The sequence below is a fragment of the Fusarium tjaetaba genome, assembly GCF_013396195.1.
Source record: "Fusarium tjaetaba strain NRRL 66243 chromosome Unknown NRRL66243_c0000059, whole genome shotgun sequence".
Classification (NCBI taxonomy): Eukaryota; Fungi; Ascomycota; class Sordariomycetes; order Hypocreales; family Nectriaceae; genus Fusarium; species Fusarium tjaetaba.
This window is the reverse complement of record NW_023501255.1, coordinates 222410-240836: the sequence shown is the minus strand read 5'-3', so window position 1 is coordinate 240836 and position 18427 is coordinate 222410. Positions and strand designations below refer to the sequence as shown.

The following is an 18427-nucleotide window of genomic DNA, read 5'->3' as shown; positions in this document are numbered from 1 at the left end:
TGACTTCTATGACTCGGGAACGGGTAGTGCCCGTTGCTATGGGCAGGGAAAATCTCGAGGTCCTCCAATATTCCCTCGCCAAATTCCATGTAGTCGCGAGGGTCCATTATGAAACTGTTCCAGCTATGCTGATCATCCTTTTCAATCATAAGAATGAGTTCGTTCCTCCAAGCCTGGTAGTCTTGATAAACCTCAAAGTACTTTCCCTCAAGGGCCTTGAGGGCTTTCCTTACACGCTCATGATACTCAGGGCTGGTCTTCTTCAGGCCATCAGGATCACGAGTGTTCTTGAAGCTGTAAAAGTGAGCATAAGGGAATTCCTGGTAACGTGAAATGTTGCTAGTCCTCTTGCTGGTGTCAAAATCATCGACATTAAGCTTAGAGGCCTTCTCGATAAGATCTGGCATCAGGAACCCGGGATTCGCCATTGTAGTGATTTGAATAGGAGTGTTCCTAAGGATATGTTTGATATATATGAATAGTTGAAGAAACTGTGAGGCCAAGAAGGGAGGATTTGTGTGTTATGGACCTCTCTTTAAATACGCACTTAGAGCTATGTGTCACTGACAAGTCAGGTCTGAATAAACCACCAGGCGTTGTTGATCAGGACCAGTATGTGATGATTCAAAGAGCAATGTTTTGCGTTGACGTTCAGAATGATTTATGACTGAAGCCTCTGAACAACGGCACAACTGATCATTGTTGTAAGCGATACATATATGTATTGTTTCATTCACATGCCATACTAGGCCTCCTAATCGTTAACCAAGTCTATCTTCCATACAAAATGCGTTGCCCATATGCCAAAAGGTCATAAACATATTCCAAAAACACATAACCCATTCAATGTCGCCATGATATTGCGCCGTGACCCAAACATGAGTGATTCATAAATCAACCATCCAGATATTACCAACCCGCCCACATTCCACCATGATTTTATGTTGTATCCAAAACAAGTGGCAGCAAATAACCACGAAACCGCTGTGCTCAAAAGTATAAACAAGGGAAAAGAACCACCACTGGGTATAAAGCGTGATAAGGGGATGGGACTAGTCGGCAATGTCGCGGCTGGAGTGGCTGCTTGATGTGCCGCTGCCTGTCACGCTCATGTGGTTCTTGGCCATAGAGACGAGCTTCCAGATACCGAAGGACACGGCTGCTAAGATAATGAAGAGAATGATAATGATGATGGCGATAACGTCGTTCTTCTTCATGTTGGCGGTCGAAAGTGGGTCAATCGGTGAGAGAGGTTGATGTTGTGTATGGTGAGACTTTGGGTCGTAGTGTTGCAATAAGTTGAGATTGTCTTTGTTGCGAACAATGGATTCAAGAGCGATGTTTCAATCTGAGACAGTTAGTTCAAGGGTCCAATTAGACTAGACTGCTGAGGCTCATGGGGTAGACATACCCAGTCAAGAATTCTGTTGTGATAGAGTATGAGTAGAGTTGAAAGTCCGAGTCAAGAGGTTGGAGTAGAGTCAACGTAGTGCAACCAGATGAACCAATCAGTCACAAAAGTCGTACAATGGAGAGTCGTTACAGTCGTAAATGTCCAAAAATCTCTCAATTCTTTCTTTATTCAAGAAAATAAGTCGTAAGGTTCGTTTCTTAGAAAAAAGATAAACAAGATCAGGAACTGGAATGCGCAGTCTCACTCATAAACGACCGCTCACTCTATTATAAGTCGTTGCCCCGCCACCGTCTTTTTCTTACAGCCCAAAAGCCAGTAAATGGCAAGGCTGGGAAGGGGGGGGAGAGCTAAGCTCGCTGCAAGGGTCCCGCTGTGGAGACCTTCAGGGGCCTCTGACACGCTGGAACGTCTTTGGACTTTTCCCAGCCTCGCAGAAAACGTCACCTCAGGACCTTTTTTTAATTGACCGTTGTCGCGTCGAGACGCGTCCGACTGACTATAGGCCAAGGATCATGAAGTGACCCTGCCTGATGTGCCGCACTTCCACGGAATGCAAGGTACGAGTCTGACATCTTCACATGAATGAACCCAATGCTTGCACAATGCTTGCAATTAATTCATTGTGACTCAATTGCGTAACCAACACGCTCTCTCGTAAAAATACAGGCTTCAAATGCACATGCTACGTGCGCCGTGTTTCTCCATGATGTGATATGTTGTCAAGTCTTGTCTGAATACCAGTATTCCGCTCCCATTCCGCGTGAAGACGCATGAAAAGTCAAATATCAAAAAAATAGAAGCCCATCCGCGACTTAATGGCTATCGCCCATAACGCCGTTCCATCCACAGTCACATCGATAATCAGTACAGAACGGATACCTTATACGGCTGCGTCTCACCCCGATTCCCCCGTCCTTCTTGTTCAAGTCTCGCTAGTTCTCTGCGCCATCGACAAGAGCCTTGTTCTCATCTCTAATGATCTTGACATGGCGCTCGTAGAAGCGGAGCATCTGTATTACCTCTCGTCAGCAAAAGCAAAATCGTCAAATCTCCAAATCAATGACCTTTTGTGGGCATTTCTTGTAAATAACGTCGGTGTCGTGCTTGGTCTTGCGGCCGTTCTTCCAAATAAGATAAACGATCAACTTGCCACTGCCTTCATCCTCGCATGCATCAATGGTCTCGATCTCCTCCTCCCAGGACCCTGCTGGAGGACTCCAACTCTTCGCTGTCGCCGGAGTGGCAGAGTTGGCCGGGTGCTCACGTCGTGATCGCTTGGCCGTAGACGTTGTGCTGGGGGTACCATTGGTGGTGGCGCGGCGGCGCTTCTTCGTTTTTGATGCTGTCTCATGCTCTTCAAATAGTTTCTCGCGTCCGCCGTATTTTTCGAAGTAGGCGTCGAGGATCTCCTGGGCGGACTCTCTGGGGAGAGCATGTCAGACAAGGCCTTGAGCAAGTCATGCGACTCCATCACCTACTTAAGATTCTCCTCAGGCTCCCATGTTAAGTCTTTCTTGGCCTCGTAGCCTTCCCACTTGACTTGGAATTGTAGACTTCCCTGCGGTCACGGTCAGTATGTGATATATAATTGGGCTATTATTCCCTACGTCGTCGTAGACCATGTGCTTTTTGATAGCTTCCACAACAAACCTGCAGCATGTGAGCTATAGCCCTTTCGATAGGCTCACTGATATCTTACTCATCCTCTTCCAAGTCTTCATCTTCATCGCCTTCCTCCTCGTCGGAAGCCGGTCCCGCTTTCATATCGTCGAGCTCATCGACCGCAGCAGCCGAGGTGGACTTCTTGCGGCTGCTCGCGCGAGGAGGCGTGGTGAACTCCCCAACGTCGGAGGATTCCTCGTCACTAAGAGCTGCGCAATAGTTAGCAACGGCAGGATACCAATTGCGCCGAAAAAAGGGCTATATTGTGGTGGAATCGGAGACGCGATCGCCATGTGCCCATCGCCCGTCGCGTGCGACAGGCGTCGGCGGAGGTGAATCACGCAAAAATAACAATGGTAACATACCAGGGGGCATTTTTGATGTTTCTGACTCACGTGTGCTAATCTACGTTGAAATATTTTGTAAATGGCTGTAAAATTACAGTGTTGATGGTATTCGAAAACAAGCGACGGCTGCACTTCAATTCCGCGACTGAAGAAATCACGATCTGTGAGGTGAGGTAGTCGCGCTTCGCTGTAGAGCTATAACCCGCTTTTGGAGGAGGCTGTCTCTGTGGCTGTAATTGAGTTGTGGCGCAGAGCATGTGACCCGACGACAACCTCTGATGGAATGCTTCTCTTTTCCAAACTTCATGGCTAGTCCCGTGCGACTCTGTCTCATCGGCGTGTTACAATTCTCGCCAAATTGCCGGCTACACTTTGTTTGTTCTACCTCCATCGCTGGACTTCCCACTGTTACCTGTCAGCTATTTCGCCCCCTGTAAAGTGACTGGAGGACAAATAAAACCGATGATTAGAAGTTGGCCAATTCTACTCCGTAGAATCAAACAAAAGCAAAGTTGGCTGAATTCGCAAGTAAGATGCTACTTCTAAATAAGGAGATATTGTTACAGACTAGTATGCCAACAACTTGATGCCAATCAGCCCTCTTTCTTTTTGTTCATCTCGCGATGACTTGGCAGCAAACGCCAGCTTGAACTGCAGTGGATGGCAACTAGTAACAAAGCAGTAGTTGATTGGTACACTGGCGGCTATCATGTACCCGGTGGGCTGAGAACAAGATAGTCCCAGGTTAAGTAGAGCTATTTGCCATCTTGTCGCGCTTGCGGCTCAAGTCAGGGGTTAACAAGAGACAAACAAATGAAGCTCACCGATTAAGCTTTGCCGATGCACTGGATGTTTCCTGCTCTATACCAGAGTCTCTGAGCTTCTCAACGTAGAAAGTAAACCCGGCCTTGGACTGAACAGGCGAATGGGGTTGATAAATTGAGACCGTGAAAACACGGATGGAAGTGCGGATGAGAATTGCCGAGGATTGTTTTACCAGATGAAAAGCCAACTCCAGAGAAGCAAGTTGCGCTGCGTCAGTTGAAGTAAGGAGCTGCAGGCTGTAATTAAAGATTGCAAGTAAATGACGACTGAGTGGCTCACTGATCTCTATGTGAGATAGTGCTGCTGCAGTGTTAAAGGGGGTTGCAGAAGCTCACCGTCTGCTGGTCCTATGTCGTGTCTCGGACATGGATCCTACGCCTAATAGCAACCCCATGGTCGGTGCCACCCATGCTTCTACTTGAAGGCCAATCTTTGTGCGAGTTCGGGCGCCTAGCGCTCAAGGACTGCCGATGGCAGCGTCCAGTCGGTTCAGAATTTGTTTCCCCAGGCCACCTCAGTCTTCTTTGTTCGGGGTTCAGAGATGAGATGTCGTTGGCTGCTTGGATCGACAGATGTTTGAACCTTGTACCAGTTTTATCATTTGTCTTTGGTTGAGACATACCCGACACTTGCTTCCTTGCTTTGACTTTGCTTTAGCACTAAGCTTACATAAAGGGGCTGCACTTGGGGAACCAACTGAACCCACTCTATTACGATATGCAGGATTGAGGCGTCATCAATGGCGGGCTGAAAGTCCAATTGACAAAGGCAACCAGACGGTGGATGTAAGGGATGTCATGTAAGGCTCAGAGTAGCAGACGCCAGATCCACGATCTATGGGATTAAGGCCGATCTCAAGGCATTATGTATGTGGTGATTCAATAGACACATCCATACATGATTTTCGCTTTCGTATGAAAATGAGATCGTATAACGGGCTGGATCTTAACAAGCTATCAGCCTTTCTAAAACTTTGATTGACAGCAATGCAAGTGGAGCTTGTGAAATAACCAACGGTCGTGTTGAGTTTACCGTAATTCAGTCACATGGGAATGGAGAGTTATTTACGCCGTTACGGAGCAGTTAATAGAATTTTAGCTAAGGCGGCCATAATTTTAGAATGAGAGATTGTCGTATTTATAGCTGCATATCCTCCTCCCTTTTAGCGACCCTGAGCCGATCACCACCAATGCCGATGCCCAAATTGAGATGGCAATGGGACTTTTGATCAAGTTCACACATTCTCGAAAACATTGTCTTCTAAGAGTTATTTCCAATTGAGTTTGATCTCTACAGATCACATCATTTCTGAAGATCTCACCGTTGCAACCCCCTGGGACCAGAGTGCTCGCCCTGCCCTCGCAGGAACCACAGCGTCTGGAGCATCCATCAGCGACAGTTGCACCTCCCGACGGCGCTAGGACGGACCTCTTAGAGCAGCCCGATCAGCGCTAAGCGAGCAGCGGGAGAGACATCCAGACGGCGGGACGGCCACTAAGCGTCAGGGGTACCGTTGGTGCTAACAGCGCCAATCTGGGGCCTGGGGGTCTTGGTTGGATCCGCCCCTGAACAGCCCGGAGGAGGAGAGGAGCGAGGAGGCTTTATTTTAAAATGGAGAGGGGGAAAAAACCAAAGAACAATTAAACCTAGCGATGCTAAGAGACCTGGCTTCCCCTTTAGTCTCCCGCCGCCTCTAAACTTCCTTCTATTGCCTTAACCTCTCGAACCTCTATCTTTCTTTTCCTTTCATCCTCCATTTCCTTCTTGTTCTCCCTTCCCGTCCGCTCTTTTAGACTCTCTCTCAGCTTCAGAACAAGCTTCCCACCGCCTCATTTCACTCCTTCAACAAACTTCATGCTCTGTAATTTTGCATGAACGTCCATTGAATTCCCTTACGCCCGGAGGTCTCGGCCCCAATACGCTCGTTCTTTTCTCTTCAACCTTCGCTCGCTACTATACTTATGATTGACGCCTGTAACGCTCCCCAATTGGAGCTGCAGCCACTTTTTACGCTCTTGTAGTTACTGCCTACCGAGACCTTTCCCCAACCGCCACCGTATTTTCGTATCCTTCCCCCCCTAATTTTCGATATTGGGCCCTTCTGATACCTACCTATTCTCAAAATGCCCGAATCTACGCCCCAAACGGCCGACTCAGGAACACCCAAGGCTGGTGCCCCTAAGGACAAGAATTGCCCCTTTTGTGGCCAAGCTTTCACCTCTTCTTCGCTCGGTCGCCATCTCGATCTGTATATCAAGGAGAAGAACCCTAAACCCGCCGATGGAATTCACGATGTCGATGCTATCAGAAAGCTTCGCGGTGGCATCACCAGACGACAGCCCCGAGGTTCTCTTGGCGGGAGGCGAGAAGCCTCAACTCCAGTGGGAACGCCCAGGGCACACGTCATAAAGGATACACCCCTTCCCGAGAATGAAGACTTTCAGTCTCCAGTTCTCTCCAAGGATAATCAGCTCTCTGTTGATTCGACCATGACATATGCGCCAGCTTTTCAGCCGACATGGGAGGCGACGGGCGTTATGAACGACATCCCGAAACGGGGCAGCTGGGAGAGCGATGCCGCACCCGAGCCACCAAAACGCCCTGGTATGCAACGTACTGTTAGCAAACAGGCCATTCAAAAAGCCCAGTTTGATGTCAAGCAAAAACTTTCAGACGCCATGGATACAGCCCGTGCCGCGGAGCTCGCGTTAAGGGAGCTCCTCAGCTCTTGGAGAGCAGCCAAGTATGACTTCACGTCTCTTTTAAACATTCATTTTGCTTCTGTAGTGCTAACAAGAGGAACAGGGTACAACTTGACAGCAACTCGATGCCATTCGATTTCGATCCCCTATCTCTCGATTTCCCTGCCCTCACTCTTCAATGCCTACAGCCTCCACCGACTCTTTTTTCGTCCACACAACACCCCACCTCCACATCTTGGTCAGTCCAATCGCCAGGTCACCGCGAATACGAGGCTCTGCGGACTTACTTCGCAGGAGAGTTCAAGGCTTGGAAGGTGACCTGTGCTTCTGCTACCACCGCCGTCATGGACGAGTTCAAATATCCCCCTTCGACAAATAATAATTTCCGAAACCCTCGGGAGTCGATCCGCAAGGCTGAGAAAATGGCCGAACAACTTGAGGCGCAAATCGATGAACACCTCCAGTCAGCCTACGCGGTATGGGAGACTCTCCCAATTCAACGGCAGCAAGAGCTTTGGATCCTGGAGTTAGCCCGGGGTGTGGGAAGAAAACACAAGGAGGCTGAGAAAATGAAAGAGAAGCAGCACAGACTTAAGCAAGAGAATGCCAACCTCAAATCCCAAATTGAGCAACTGAACAAGCTACAGCAACCTAAGGAGTTCAGGCTTGCCCCGCCAGTCACAATTCCGCTTGAAAGGGAGCTGCTTTCCCTTTCTTACGAGCAAGCTGTCAAGGGTGGAAGGGCTGTAGGTTTCTCTATCGAGGATAACCAACTCGACCTCGGTGCTCTCGTGACCAGATCCATTGAACGCTGGAAGAGTGTTATTGCTTCTTCAAGGGCCAATGCTGCTGGGATGAACGCCCAGAGGACGTTGGACCAAGCCAGCCAGAATCAAGCCTCTTCCGCTACTGTCAACGGCACTCAACCAACGCCACAAATCCAGACGCCATCTCAGCCACATTTTCAAGCACAACAGCAGCCGCAGCAACATCAACATCAACCGCAACGCCCACAGCTTCCCAAACGTCAGTCAACAACTAGCATTAACGGTGCCCCGAGCGAGCATGCCACTACTTCGGCCTCGACAACTGGTCCGTCATCAATCGCCGAGGCCAGTGATCAAGATGCCGATGCCGAGATGGAGGATGATGATAGCTTCGCCATGGTGAATGCATCTCCAGTCAAGCCTCAACCACCTGTCCAGCAACAACAAACTCTAGAAGTACCACGAACGCGGCCTACCCAACAACAGCAACAACAGATGCAGCAACAACAACAACGAGCTGCAGCACAGTTTATGATGTCCAACGGAGCTGGGAGCCCTATCAACCGAAACGCCATTAACATGAGTCGTTCGATGCCAAATATGAATATGGCGATGCAAAATGGAGCAATGCATGGTGCAGACATGGCCATGGCTATGCAGGGGGTACGCGGGGATGCCATGTTTTTAGAATAAAACAATGATTTCAGTTGGGCGGCTAAAGTTGAGAATCGCAATAGCTGATTGGCTAACAAAAAATGTATATAAGTAATGACGGAGACTCAGAGCTAGATACAACCTGCTCATGATTCAATAATATGACCAAATTCGGAGAGCTTACTACTTCTATTGCTTGGTTCTCGTGGTCTTTTGCCGTATTTAGACATTTCTACCAATGAGTTTATCTGTGGCTGTGCTCACACTCAAGAATGAATGGATTGCCTGACTGAAAGTTTACCCCGCGATTGTGGCGCCCAAACCAATGGATTTCTTCTGCCCCTCCAATGCCCTGACTGTTTCCACTGACTCACCACATCCATCACAGCTTGACTCAATTTGCCGGCAGCAGAGACTTAAATCAGGAACTGTCGCCTGATTTGGAGATCTGCCATTTCAATTATCCCCACCGCGAAACGAGACACAATCATGGCTGACGCTGCTGCCCCCCCGACCGAGCAGGTCGCCAACCTTCACCTCGATGAGGTAACTGGTGAGAAGGTCTCCAAGACCGAGTTGAAGAAGCGTCAGAAGGCCCGCCAGAAGGAGGAGGAAAAGAAGAAGAAGGCTGCTGAGCGTGGTCCTGCTCCTGCTCCCAAGAAGGCTGCTGGCGGTGCTGAGGCTGCCGAGAAGGACCTCACTCCTAACCAGTACTTCGAGATTCGATCAAGGAACATCAACAAGCTCCGCGAGACCAAGAGCCCCAATCCTTACCCTCACAAGTTCAATGTCACATACGATCTGCGAAACTTTGTCAAGGAGTTCGGACACCTCAAGTCTGGCGAGCACGCCAAGGACAAGATTATCCAGATCGGTGCCCGAGTCCACGGAAAGCGAGCATCCGGCTCCAAGCTTCTTTTCTACGATGTCCGAACTGAGGGCGTCAAGGTCCAGATTATGTGCCAAGCGCAAGAGGTGCGAGAGGGAGCTCCCGCTTTTGATGCTCAGCACGAACACCTCCGCCGAGGTGATATCATTGGTGTTATTGGCTACCCCGGCCGGTAGGTTACTGACTATCCTAGACCCAGAACATATACTAATGAACTGCAGAACTGCCCCTAAGACCAAGCTTGAGAAGGGAGAGGAGGGTGAGCTGTCCATCTTCGCGACTGAGGTCGTCCTCCTGACTCCTTGTCTTCATGCCCTCCCTGATGACCACTACGGCTTCAAGGATCTTGAGCAGCGATACCGCAAGCGATATCTCGATCTCATCTGCAACGAGAAGGCCCGTAATGTTTTCATTACTCGATCCAAGATGATCACCTGGATCCGCCGATACTTTGACGAGCGTGACTTCGTCGAGGTTGAGACTCCCATGATGAACCAGATTGCTGGCGGTGCCACCGCCAAGCCCTTCACTACTCACCATAACGAGTACGACATGCAAATGTTCATGCGCGTCGCTCCTGAGCTGTACCTCAAGATGCTTGTTGTTGGTGGCCTTAACCGCGTGTACGAGATTGGACGTCAATTCCGAAACGAGGGTGCTGATCTCACCCACAACCCTGAGTTCACTACCATTGAATTCTATGAGGCCTACGCCGATGTCAACGACCTGATGGACACCACTGAGGACATGGTTTCTGGCCTTGTCAAGTACCTTACCGGTGGCTACAAGACCACCTTCCACACCCAGACCGGCGAGAAGTACGAGGTCAACTGGGAGAAGCCCTGGCCTCGATATGAGATGATTCCCACTCTGGAGGAGGCTACCGGAGAGAAGTTCCCTCCTGGTGACCAGCTCCACACACAAGAGACCAACGAGTTCCTCAAGAAGATCCTCAAGAAGATGAACCTGGAGTGCACACCTCCTCTCACCAACGCCCGCATGATTGACAAGCTGGTTGGTGAGTTCATTGAGGAGAAGTGTGTCAACCCCTCTTTCATCACTGGTCACCCTCAAGTCATGAGTCCTCTTGCCAAGTACCACCGTGAGATTCCCGGTCTGTGCGAGCGTTTCGAGGCCTTCGTTTGCAAGAAGGAGATCGCCAATGCCTACACTGAGTTGAACGATCCCTTTGACCAGCGTCTGCGTTTTGAGGAGCAGGCTCGCCAGAAGGACCAGGGTGATGACGAGGCTCAGCTCATTGACGAGAACTTCTGTACCTCGCTTGAGTACGGTCTGCCTCCTACTGGCGGTTGGGGTATGGGTATCGACCGAATGGTCATGTTCTTGACTGACAACTACACCATCCGTGAGGTTCTTGCTTTCCCCTTCATGAAGGATGATAAGCTGGAGCAGAAGAAGCTTGCCGCTGAGGTTGCTGGCATTGAGCCCATGCCTGAGGAGGGCATTGGTAAGTCTGACCACCCCTGAACCCGAGGACAGAATACTGACTTATTTGAGTAGCTCACAAGTAAAATGGGAAAATGGGATTTACTGGGTTAACTGATAAGTTGGAATGCATGATTTTACGCTGTGACAACGACATAAGAATGGTCAGACTTCCAGTCTGATGGAATTAGAAAGAAAATAAAATGTTTTATAAACCATGTTGAGGATTCTTCTAAGAGTCGAGTGTGTCCAAGATGTTCATTATATGTGTCGTTTGGCCAGCGTACTAGCCTTCCGGTTCCTTATTATATTGATGCTATTGGGTACCATATTGTACAAGAATAATATACATGCTGTTCTTCGGCATCTTACAACGTAGCCAACTCGTTTATTTGGCAGCAGCCTGCTTCAGTCGCTGCTCAAGGAGACGAAGAGTGGGCTTGGGAATATGTAGTCTGTGAGCCAAAACCAGAGCCATGGTCAACACACCAAGAGCACCCGCCTGATGAGCTGCGGCGAGGGAAATTGGCACCATATAGATGAGAGTGCTGATGCCGAGGGCAACCTGCAAAGACACAACGTGGAAAAGGCCATCGGCGCCCTTCTTGATGTTGGCCGGGAGGATAGCCTTAACACGTCTCGTGCGTGCGTAAATGAAGAGCGAGAGAATGGAGCAGAAGGTAGTCACAGCAAGAATTCGGTGGTTCATCTGAACAGTGCTGGGGTTCTCAAGCATGTTGCGCCACCAGAGATCAGACTGGTCCTCCTTACGAGAGTAGAACTTGTCCCAGAGTTCCTGCTGGGGGGGGAAGAGACCAAGACCCATCTTAGGGAATTCGTTGTAGATCAGACCGGCATCGAGACCGGCAACAAGGCCGCCAGACATAGCAGTAATGAAGGTCAGAGTAGCAAGGGTGAAGACAACACGGCGCATAGTGCGGAGACCGGGCTGGCTCATAGCACCAATCTGTTTCATGGCTGCTTCGGGGTTCGCGAGCCAGCGACGAGTTCGGAGAACGGTCAAAGCAGAGAGAAGCATCCAAGAATAGCAGATAAAGGCGGTACCAAGGTGAGTGGTGAGGCGGTACTGGGAGACTCGGGGGTGAGAACCAGGAGCAAACAGGTCGTCCTTGAGACCAGACTTGACCATCCACCAGCCAATGATACCCTGGAAACCGATCAATGCAGAGATTCCAGCAAGATTCAATGCCATTTTAGGTGTAACTTTGCGGCGGGCGACGAGATAGGCGGTAGGAATGACAAAGGTCAGGCCAATAACTCGACCCCAGACACGGTGAAACCATTCCATAAAGTAGATCTTCTTGAATTCTCCGAGGTCCATATGAGGGTTGAGAAGCTTGAACTCGGGCGATGCACGGTACTTTTCGAACTCGGACTCCCAATCTTCTTTGGACATGGGAGGAAGCGAACCGGTGACAGGTCTCCATTCAGTGATACTCAAGCTGTTTTGACGTTAGCTGGCTATTCAATTGGTCTGTAGCGGGCATAGAGAAGCATACCCAGACTCGGTCAAACGAGTTAGACCACCAAAGACGACAATACCAAAAACACTAACAGCGCTGCCGAGGAGCCAGTAGCCCACACCCTTGGGGTTTGACTCAGGCCATGCTTTCTTGGTAGCTTGAGAGACAGAGGGAGATGCGCGGGCAGAGACCTGCTCGGCGATAGTTCCAATTGGTTTGTTGATTGCGGAATCGGCATAGGATCGTGATCGGACAACGTTGAGAACGCGTGAGGGCATGCTCCGGGGAGCAGTTCGAAGGCATTGGTTACAGACAAAGAACTTTGAAGGACCAGACGCTGTGGCCGTGGCCTGGAATAGTAACCTCCGGAGCCCGGGGGCAAAGGAAGACGCCATGATCGAAGCCAATTTTCAGAGGTTGAACGAGCGAGATTGGGAGGAATCGAATTGGACGACGAAGACGAAGAAGAAGTGGCTCACTTATAGATCATACGAGACCTTGGCCATGAAATTCGACATCCGATGTGACTCGGTATTCGGTGCTAGACCTGGTCCGTAGTGGAAACTGGAAAGGCCCTGGTAGTCTTCAGTGGGATCGACCCCACTAGAATCAGCAATTTACAACGTCTATGATAGGCTTATCTCACACGCCATTTACACTCCATTACACGCATGGGTATGTATAGTGCCCCGCCAAGGGTCATCTCACCGCCAAACTTTTTTACACGGCAGAAAAGTTGGAAAAAAGTGTTGCTCTGAAGAAGCTGTGTCGACGCTATTCAACCATTTCACGCCGGTCCGCGCAACGCCCACACCTCGATAAATTGGATACCAGTACTTGGTTATAAAAATGGGCGGAAGACAGGCTCACGGGCGACCCCTTGTCGCAGCTCCCAAAGCCAAGGCTGGCAACAAAAAGTCCAAGGCGAGATCACAGAAGAATGCGCTCGATGCATTCGGTATCGCACAGGAGAACTTTGCGCCGAAGCAGAAGCGAACGCCTCGAGCGAGAGAATTAGACGCTGAAATCGAGCGAAAGCATGGTCGCGATGAAGAAGAGGACGAGGACGAGGAGGAAGAGGTGGAGCCACAGAGAAAGAAGGTCAAGAGACCTAGTCGGCCAACAAATGACGATGTCGATGATGGTAGCGATAGTGAAGGAAACGAATGGCGACTGGGAGGTTTAAGAGATGACGACGAGGATTCGGAGATTGAGAGTGACGATGCGTTTGGCGACAGCGATGAAGACAAGTTCGAGGGCTACACGTTCCGTGGTAGCAAAACAACACAACGTGAGGTAAGTGTATTCTGTTCTCGAAAATCTGATCCTTGTCTAACACTTAAAAAGGATGATGACTCAGAGGACGATTCCCAAGACGACGAGGGCGAAACACTGGGCGCAGATGCTATCGATCTAGCAACAGCTCTGGACCAATTCGAGGAGTCAGACGATGAACCCGTGCAGAAAGATCACTCCGGATCGTCAGATTCTGATGACGATGCATCTGACGAATCGGAAGAAGACGACGATAGTGATGATGACGAGAGCGATGATGAGGAAGCTAGTCCGGAGAAGCTCGAGGCTCTTCAAGGCATGATCAAGGGATATGGAGGTCAAAAGGACGACGAGGACGACAAGCCCAAGTCAAAAGCCAAGATCAGTCTTGCTGATTTAGGAATGACGAGCATCAACGACGTCAATGTGAAGAAGTCTATGAAGCTGATGAGCAAAGAGGAGAAGGAGAAGCGTCCCGGTGCTTCCAAGAAGCTGGCTGTGCCTTTGGCAAGAAGACAGCAGGACCAACTTGATCGAAGTGCAGCCTACGAAAAGACCAATGAAACCCTGGATCGATGGAACGACACCGTTAAGCAAAACCGAAGAGCTGAGCATCTTATGTTCCCTCTACCTCAGAATTCAGCGACTGCCGGTCTCGATACTACCGAGATACAGCCTCTTAATGTGTCAAAACCCAGCAACGAGCTCGAGTCTGCTATCATGTCCATCATGGAGCAGAGCGGTCTCACAATGGAAAAACCACAAAAGCCAAAGGAGAGGGACTATGATGAAGAGGGCAATGAGCTCACCCGCAAGGAGGCTCTTGCACGCAAGCGTATGGAACGTGAACTTAACTCTCGAGAGGCTAAGCGAGCCAAGCGCATCAAGAAGATCAAGAGCAAGGCATATCACCGCGTGCACAGAAAGCAGCGTGAACGCGATGAAATGGCTACAAAAGAGGCTATGGAAGAGGCTGGCGAGATTGACTCTGAGGAAGAGCGTGAAGCACAAGACCGCCGGCGCGCGCTTGAGCGTGTTGGCCAGCGACACAAGGAGAGCAAGTGGGCCAAGATCGGCTCCAAGACAAAGCGAGCCGTATGGGACGATGACTTCCGCGCTGGTCTGACTGAGATGGCGCGCAAGGACGAGGAGCTTCGAAGGAGAAAGGAGGGTCGTGCTGGTAACTCTGACGATTCGTCTGAGTCAGACAGTGACTCCGACGGAGGCGATGCTTCTCTGCGTCGACAGCTGGCGGCTCTTGAGGAAGAAGAGGATGAGCCTCAGAAGGGTCTAATGGGCATGAAGTTCATGCAGAAGGCCGAGGCCGCCAAGAAGGAGGCGAACGATGCTCTCATCAAGCAGATCCGACGAGAGCTTGATGGCGAGGAGTTTGATGGTTCTGCTGATGAGCTCGAGGAAGTGGGCCGACGCCAATATGGTGCTGCAGATGGCCAGCCATTTAAGCCTGCTTTCGAGAAGTCTACCAAGGTGTCTAAGAAGCGCAAGTCTGAGGATGCTGATGATGAAGATGACGACGATGTCACAATAACCACCAATGGTGCTGGCATTAACCCTGCTATTCCCAACATTACATCCCTCTCCGAACCCGCCTCTTCAGGAACCACAGGCGCATGGTCCCGCGGCGAGACACGCCGCAAGAAGAAGGGCCAATCTAGCACACACATCGGTGATCTCGACCTCACATCCAACGTCCTTGTCGCTTCCAAGCCTAGCAAGTCCAAGTCCAAGTCAAAAACACAAACGGCTGAGGATGCTTCAGACGTCGAATCCGAGACAGACCTGCATCTGCCTATGGCGATCCGCGATCAAGAAATGGTTGCTCGTGCCTTTGCCGGCGAGGACGTGGTCGGTGCCTTTGAAGATGAAAAGACAGCTATCGCTGAGGAAGAGGACGACAAGGTCGTCGATAACACACTGCCAGGTTGGGGATCATGGGTTGGTGATGGCGTGAGCGCCAAGGAGAAGAAGCGTCACCAGGGCCGTTTCTTAACAAAGGTTGATGGTATCAAGAAGAAGGATCGTAAGGATGCCAAGCTTGACAAGGTCATTATTAACGAGAAGCGCATCAAGAAGGTAAACAAGCTCACTTTCACTATTCGTCTTTACAACATGCTAATAACTTGTAGAACGACCGCTATCTCGCATCTCAGCTTCCTCACCCCTTCGAGTCTCGCCAACAGTACGAGCGCTCGCTGCGTCTACCTGTTGGACCAGAGTGGCAGACAAAGGAGACCTTCCAGGACAGCACCAAGCCTCGTGTGCTCATGAAACAGGGCATTATTGCGCCCATGTCCAAGCCTACTATTTAGAATTTTCGATATATACTCTGAGGTACATACATTGGCGTTTTGAGAATCAAAAGCATATTTCATCTATATCCTCTGCTATTGAAGTGGTGACCTGTGTGATGTCTTGTATCCTAGTTCTGTAAGACATATCGGATGGTCTAAGTAAAGCTTTTGAGGAGTATGGTAACATTCCTGCCATCTTGTACAGATATGTGATGAATGTTGATTGCGCCAACTTATTTGATGAGCAACACATCTCGTCCACGCCGGCTCGTCTCACTTCATTCAAGTTCATCTTCAAACTCGCCATTCTTGGATCAGCATCCAGCTCACGACTTCACTCAATAGGTCTAACGTCCATCTGCCGTTTTTCCACTGGCAGGCAATCTCCAAAGATATCACTTGACCCCTTGGTGTTTTACAGACTGGCGACATTGTTACGACTACTTCACCAGTGACAAAGAGTAGATCAATCTTAAAAATATTGATTAACTACCCAATCAACCTTTACGTGCCTGAATTCCATCTCCGACCTCGCAGTCCAATGATATAAGCAAGAAAAATCCAATAAGCACAGAGACCAGCAAGGCCATTTCCTATTCCTCGTTTCTTTTGACACAATGAAATTTCGCGAATGCGACTGAACCTCCTCATTCCTCTCCTGTTTCATTCCAGAGTTTGATGATGGAGTGTCTGGGACTCCTGTGAAGCAGTCCTATCCAGCGGTCTGCATCCGCTTAGTAATACAAATATGAAAGTTGACTCGGTTATCCGACTGTCTTTTGGCAGATCGTTGAAGCCACAGTTTCCGGTGGCATTTCCGGCTATCCATAACAAGCTTCTCGAGGAGACAAGTCACTCGATGGTAGTCAGAACATGTTTAAAAACATTAGTTGATTGATTGATGATTAAGACATCAGGGGAATGCAAGCATTTAGTTGCCGGGGTCCAAGACATCGGATGGGGTGGCATAGAAAGCCAATGCGATGATAATATAGAGACCCATAAGCATAGCACCCTCTAGGTAGTTGGATTTGCCATCCTGGACAATATACGAAACAACGAGGACAGAAACTCCAAAGGCAACAGTTTGGACTGGGAAGTTTGTCAGTAAATATTACGCAGAAAGCAAAGGATCAAACTCACAAGTCTCGAAGTGAAGAGTCATGGGGGCACCAATGATCCAGCCAACAATGACGAGGAAGGGCGTAACCAGGAGGGCAATCTGGATAGAAGAACCAACTGCAACACCCATGGCGAGATCCATCTTATCACGGAGGGCGACGACAACAGCAGTGACGTGCTCAGCAGCATTGCCAACAATAGGAATCAAGATCAGACCAATAAATCCGCGGCTAATTCCGGAGGTCTTGACAAGATCATCAATGCTGTCAACCAGATAATCGGCGCAGAGAGTGACAAAAATGGTAGTGACACAGAGAACGGCGATAGCGGCAATAGGTCCAATAGTAGGCTCCTCTGGCTCAACCTCCTCGCCGTCCTCGTTCTGGTTCTCTGCGTCGAAAAGGTTGCTGTGTGTTCGGAGCTGGAAGACGAGATATAAGACGTAGAGCAGGAGAAGAATGATGGCAGTGCCATGAGAGAGTGTAAGGATGCTCTGGGCCTTGTCCTTGGAACCACTCTGGTCAAGAACTGCGTAGAGCTATAAAAATTAGTCGAGTCTTCGAGCAGGGTTTAATTTGACATACAGCAGCAGGGAGGACGAGCGAGGCCGAAGACAGGGTCATAAGGGAGCAAGTTGTCTGTGCAGTGGCTGAAGAAAATGACTGCTCTCTGCCATTGCCCGACTCGCCCCGGTGAATGATACCACCGAACAAGAAGCACATTCCCATGACCAGAAGTAGGTTGGACAAAATGCTACCAAGCATAGAGGCCTGGACGAGCTCAATTTCGTTTCGTTGGAGAGCAACAATGCTGACCTAAAAGCACGATTAGTCGGGAGTATGAAGTGAAGCGCGGAGCATCATACAATAAGTTCCACGGCATTTCCAAAGGTAGCATTCAGGAGTCCGCCAAGAGTCTCGCCAAGCTTCATCGAGAACTCTTCTGTCGCAAATGACAGAACAGCAGCGAGCGGGATGATGGCGAAGAAGTTGATGGTGAAAACAGCAGTGGAGCTCCAGCCCATCTTACCAGCGACAATACCAAGAGGCACCATAACCAGGAGGAAGTTGACATAGTCTAAGAAACAGAGTCAATTGTGTATGCGACCGTCCCTCCAGAAGCGCAAACATACTGCTGAGAAGGGTGACCTTGATGATGTGCCAGGAGTAAGCCAGACTCCTTACGGCAATGTTGCTGTTATCGGTGCCGGGTGTATGCTTCGAGTCGAAGAGGAACGTCATGGTGCTCGAGTCTCGGCTGAGACTGATATGGCCGTTGCCATTGCCATGACCGAGGGTGTCATTGAGAGCCGACGAGGCACCGCCATTGAGGAGCGGGCTGTTCTCGTCGGCTGTATGGTTGCGAGGCTTGGCAGACATTGATCGTCTGATCTGGAGGTTGAAAGATGGAAGAGCTGTTGGTGGTGATCAAGGCACCGACATGGTCAGCGGATGAGTCTTTTGATATAACGAACGAGAAGCACCAAAAGGCGGAGTAGACGGTTGTTAAGCAATAAGCGACGGAATAC

The 18427-nt window shown here is 49.8% G+C and overlaps 6 protein-coding genes across 6 annotated transcripts; 3 read left to right on the top strand and 3 right to left on the bottom strand.

Moving 5' to 3' along the window:
* Window positions 1-2346: 2346 nt before the first annotated feature.
* FTJAE_2920 (chromatin-associated swi6) lies at window positions 2347-3451 on the bottom strand (the record flags this gene model as incomplete). The annotated part of the gene is made up of 6 exons (XM_037349164.1): window positions 2347-2424; window positions 2479-2836; window positions 2893-2972; window positions 3022-3064; window positions 3114-3285; window positions 3442-3451. 6 exons carry the CDS (start codon window positions 3449-3451, stop codon window positions 2347-2349), a joined length of 741 nt encoding a protein of 246 aa, XP_037210036.1.
* Window positions 3452-6371: 2920 nt separating this feature from the next.
* On the top strand, window positions 6372-8436 carry FTJAE_2919 (uncharacterized protein; the record flags this gene model as incomplete). The annotated part of the gene is made up of 3 exons (XM_037349162.1): window positions 6372-6991; window positions 7054-8380; window positions 8425-8436. 3 exons carry the CDS (start codon window positions 6372-6374, stop codon window positions 8434-8436), a joined length of 1959 nt encoding a protein of 652 aa, XP_037210035.1.
* Window positions 8437-8860: 424 nt separating this feature from the next.
* On the top strand, window positions 8861-10792 carry FTJAE_2918 (lysyl-tRNA synthetase; the record flags this gene model as incomplete). The annotated part of the gene is made up of 3 exons (XM_037349161.1): window positions 8861-9432; window positions 9482-10728; window positions 10782-10792. 3 exons carry the CDS (start codon window positions 8861-8863, stop codon window positions 10790-10792), a joined length of 1830 nt encoding a protein of 609 aa, XP_037210034.1.
* A 302-nt stretch (window positions 10793-11094) lies between these two features.
* FTJAE_2917 (cytochrome c oxidase assembly subunit 15) lies at window positions 11095-12585 on the bottom strand (the record flags this gene model as incomplete). The annotated part of the gene is made up of 2 exons (XM_037349160.1): window positions 11095-12169; window positions 12227-12585. The coding sequence occupies 2 exons, from the start codon at window positions 12583-12585 to the stop codon at window positions 11095-11097; spliced, it is 1434 nt and encodes a 477-aa protein (XP_037210033.1).
* Window positions 12586-13039: 454 nt separating this feature from the next.
* On the top strand, window positions 13040-15795 carry FTJAE_2916 (antigen LSA-1; the record flags this gene model as incomplete). The annotated part of the gene is made up of 3 exons (XM_037349159.1): window positions 13040-13486; window positions 13538-15559; window positions 15613-15795. 3 exons carry the CDS (start codon window positions 13040-13042, stop codon window positions 15793-15795), a joined length of 2652 nt encoding a protein of 883 aa, XP_037210032.1.
* A 913-nt stretch (window positions 15796-16708) lies between these two features.
* FTJAE_2915 (Ca2+:H+ antiporter) lies at window positions 16709-18278 on the bottom strand (the record flags this gene model as incomplete). The annotated part of the gene is made up of 5 exons (XM_037349158.1): window positions 16709-16869; window positions 16921-17437; window positions 17484-17714; window positions 17765-17976; window positions 18032-18278. 5 exons carry the CDS (start codon window positions 18276-18278, stop codon window positions 16709-16711), a joined length of 1368 nt encoding a protein of 455 aa, XP_037210031.1.
* Between the last annotated feature and the right edge of the window lie 149 nt (window positions 18279-18427).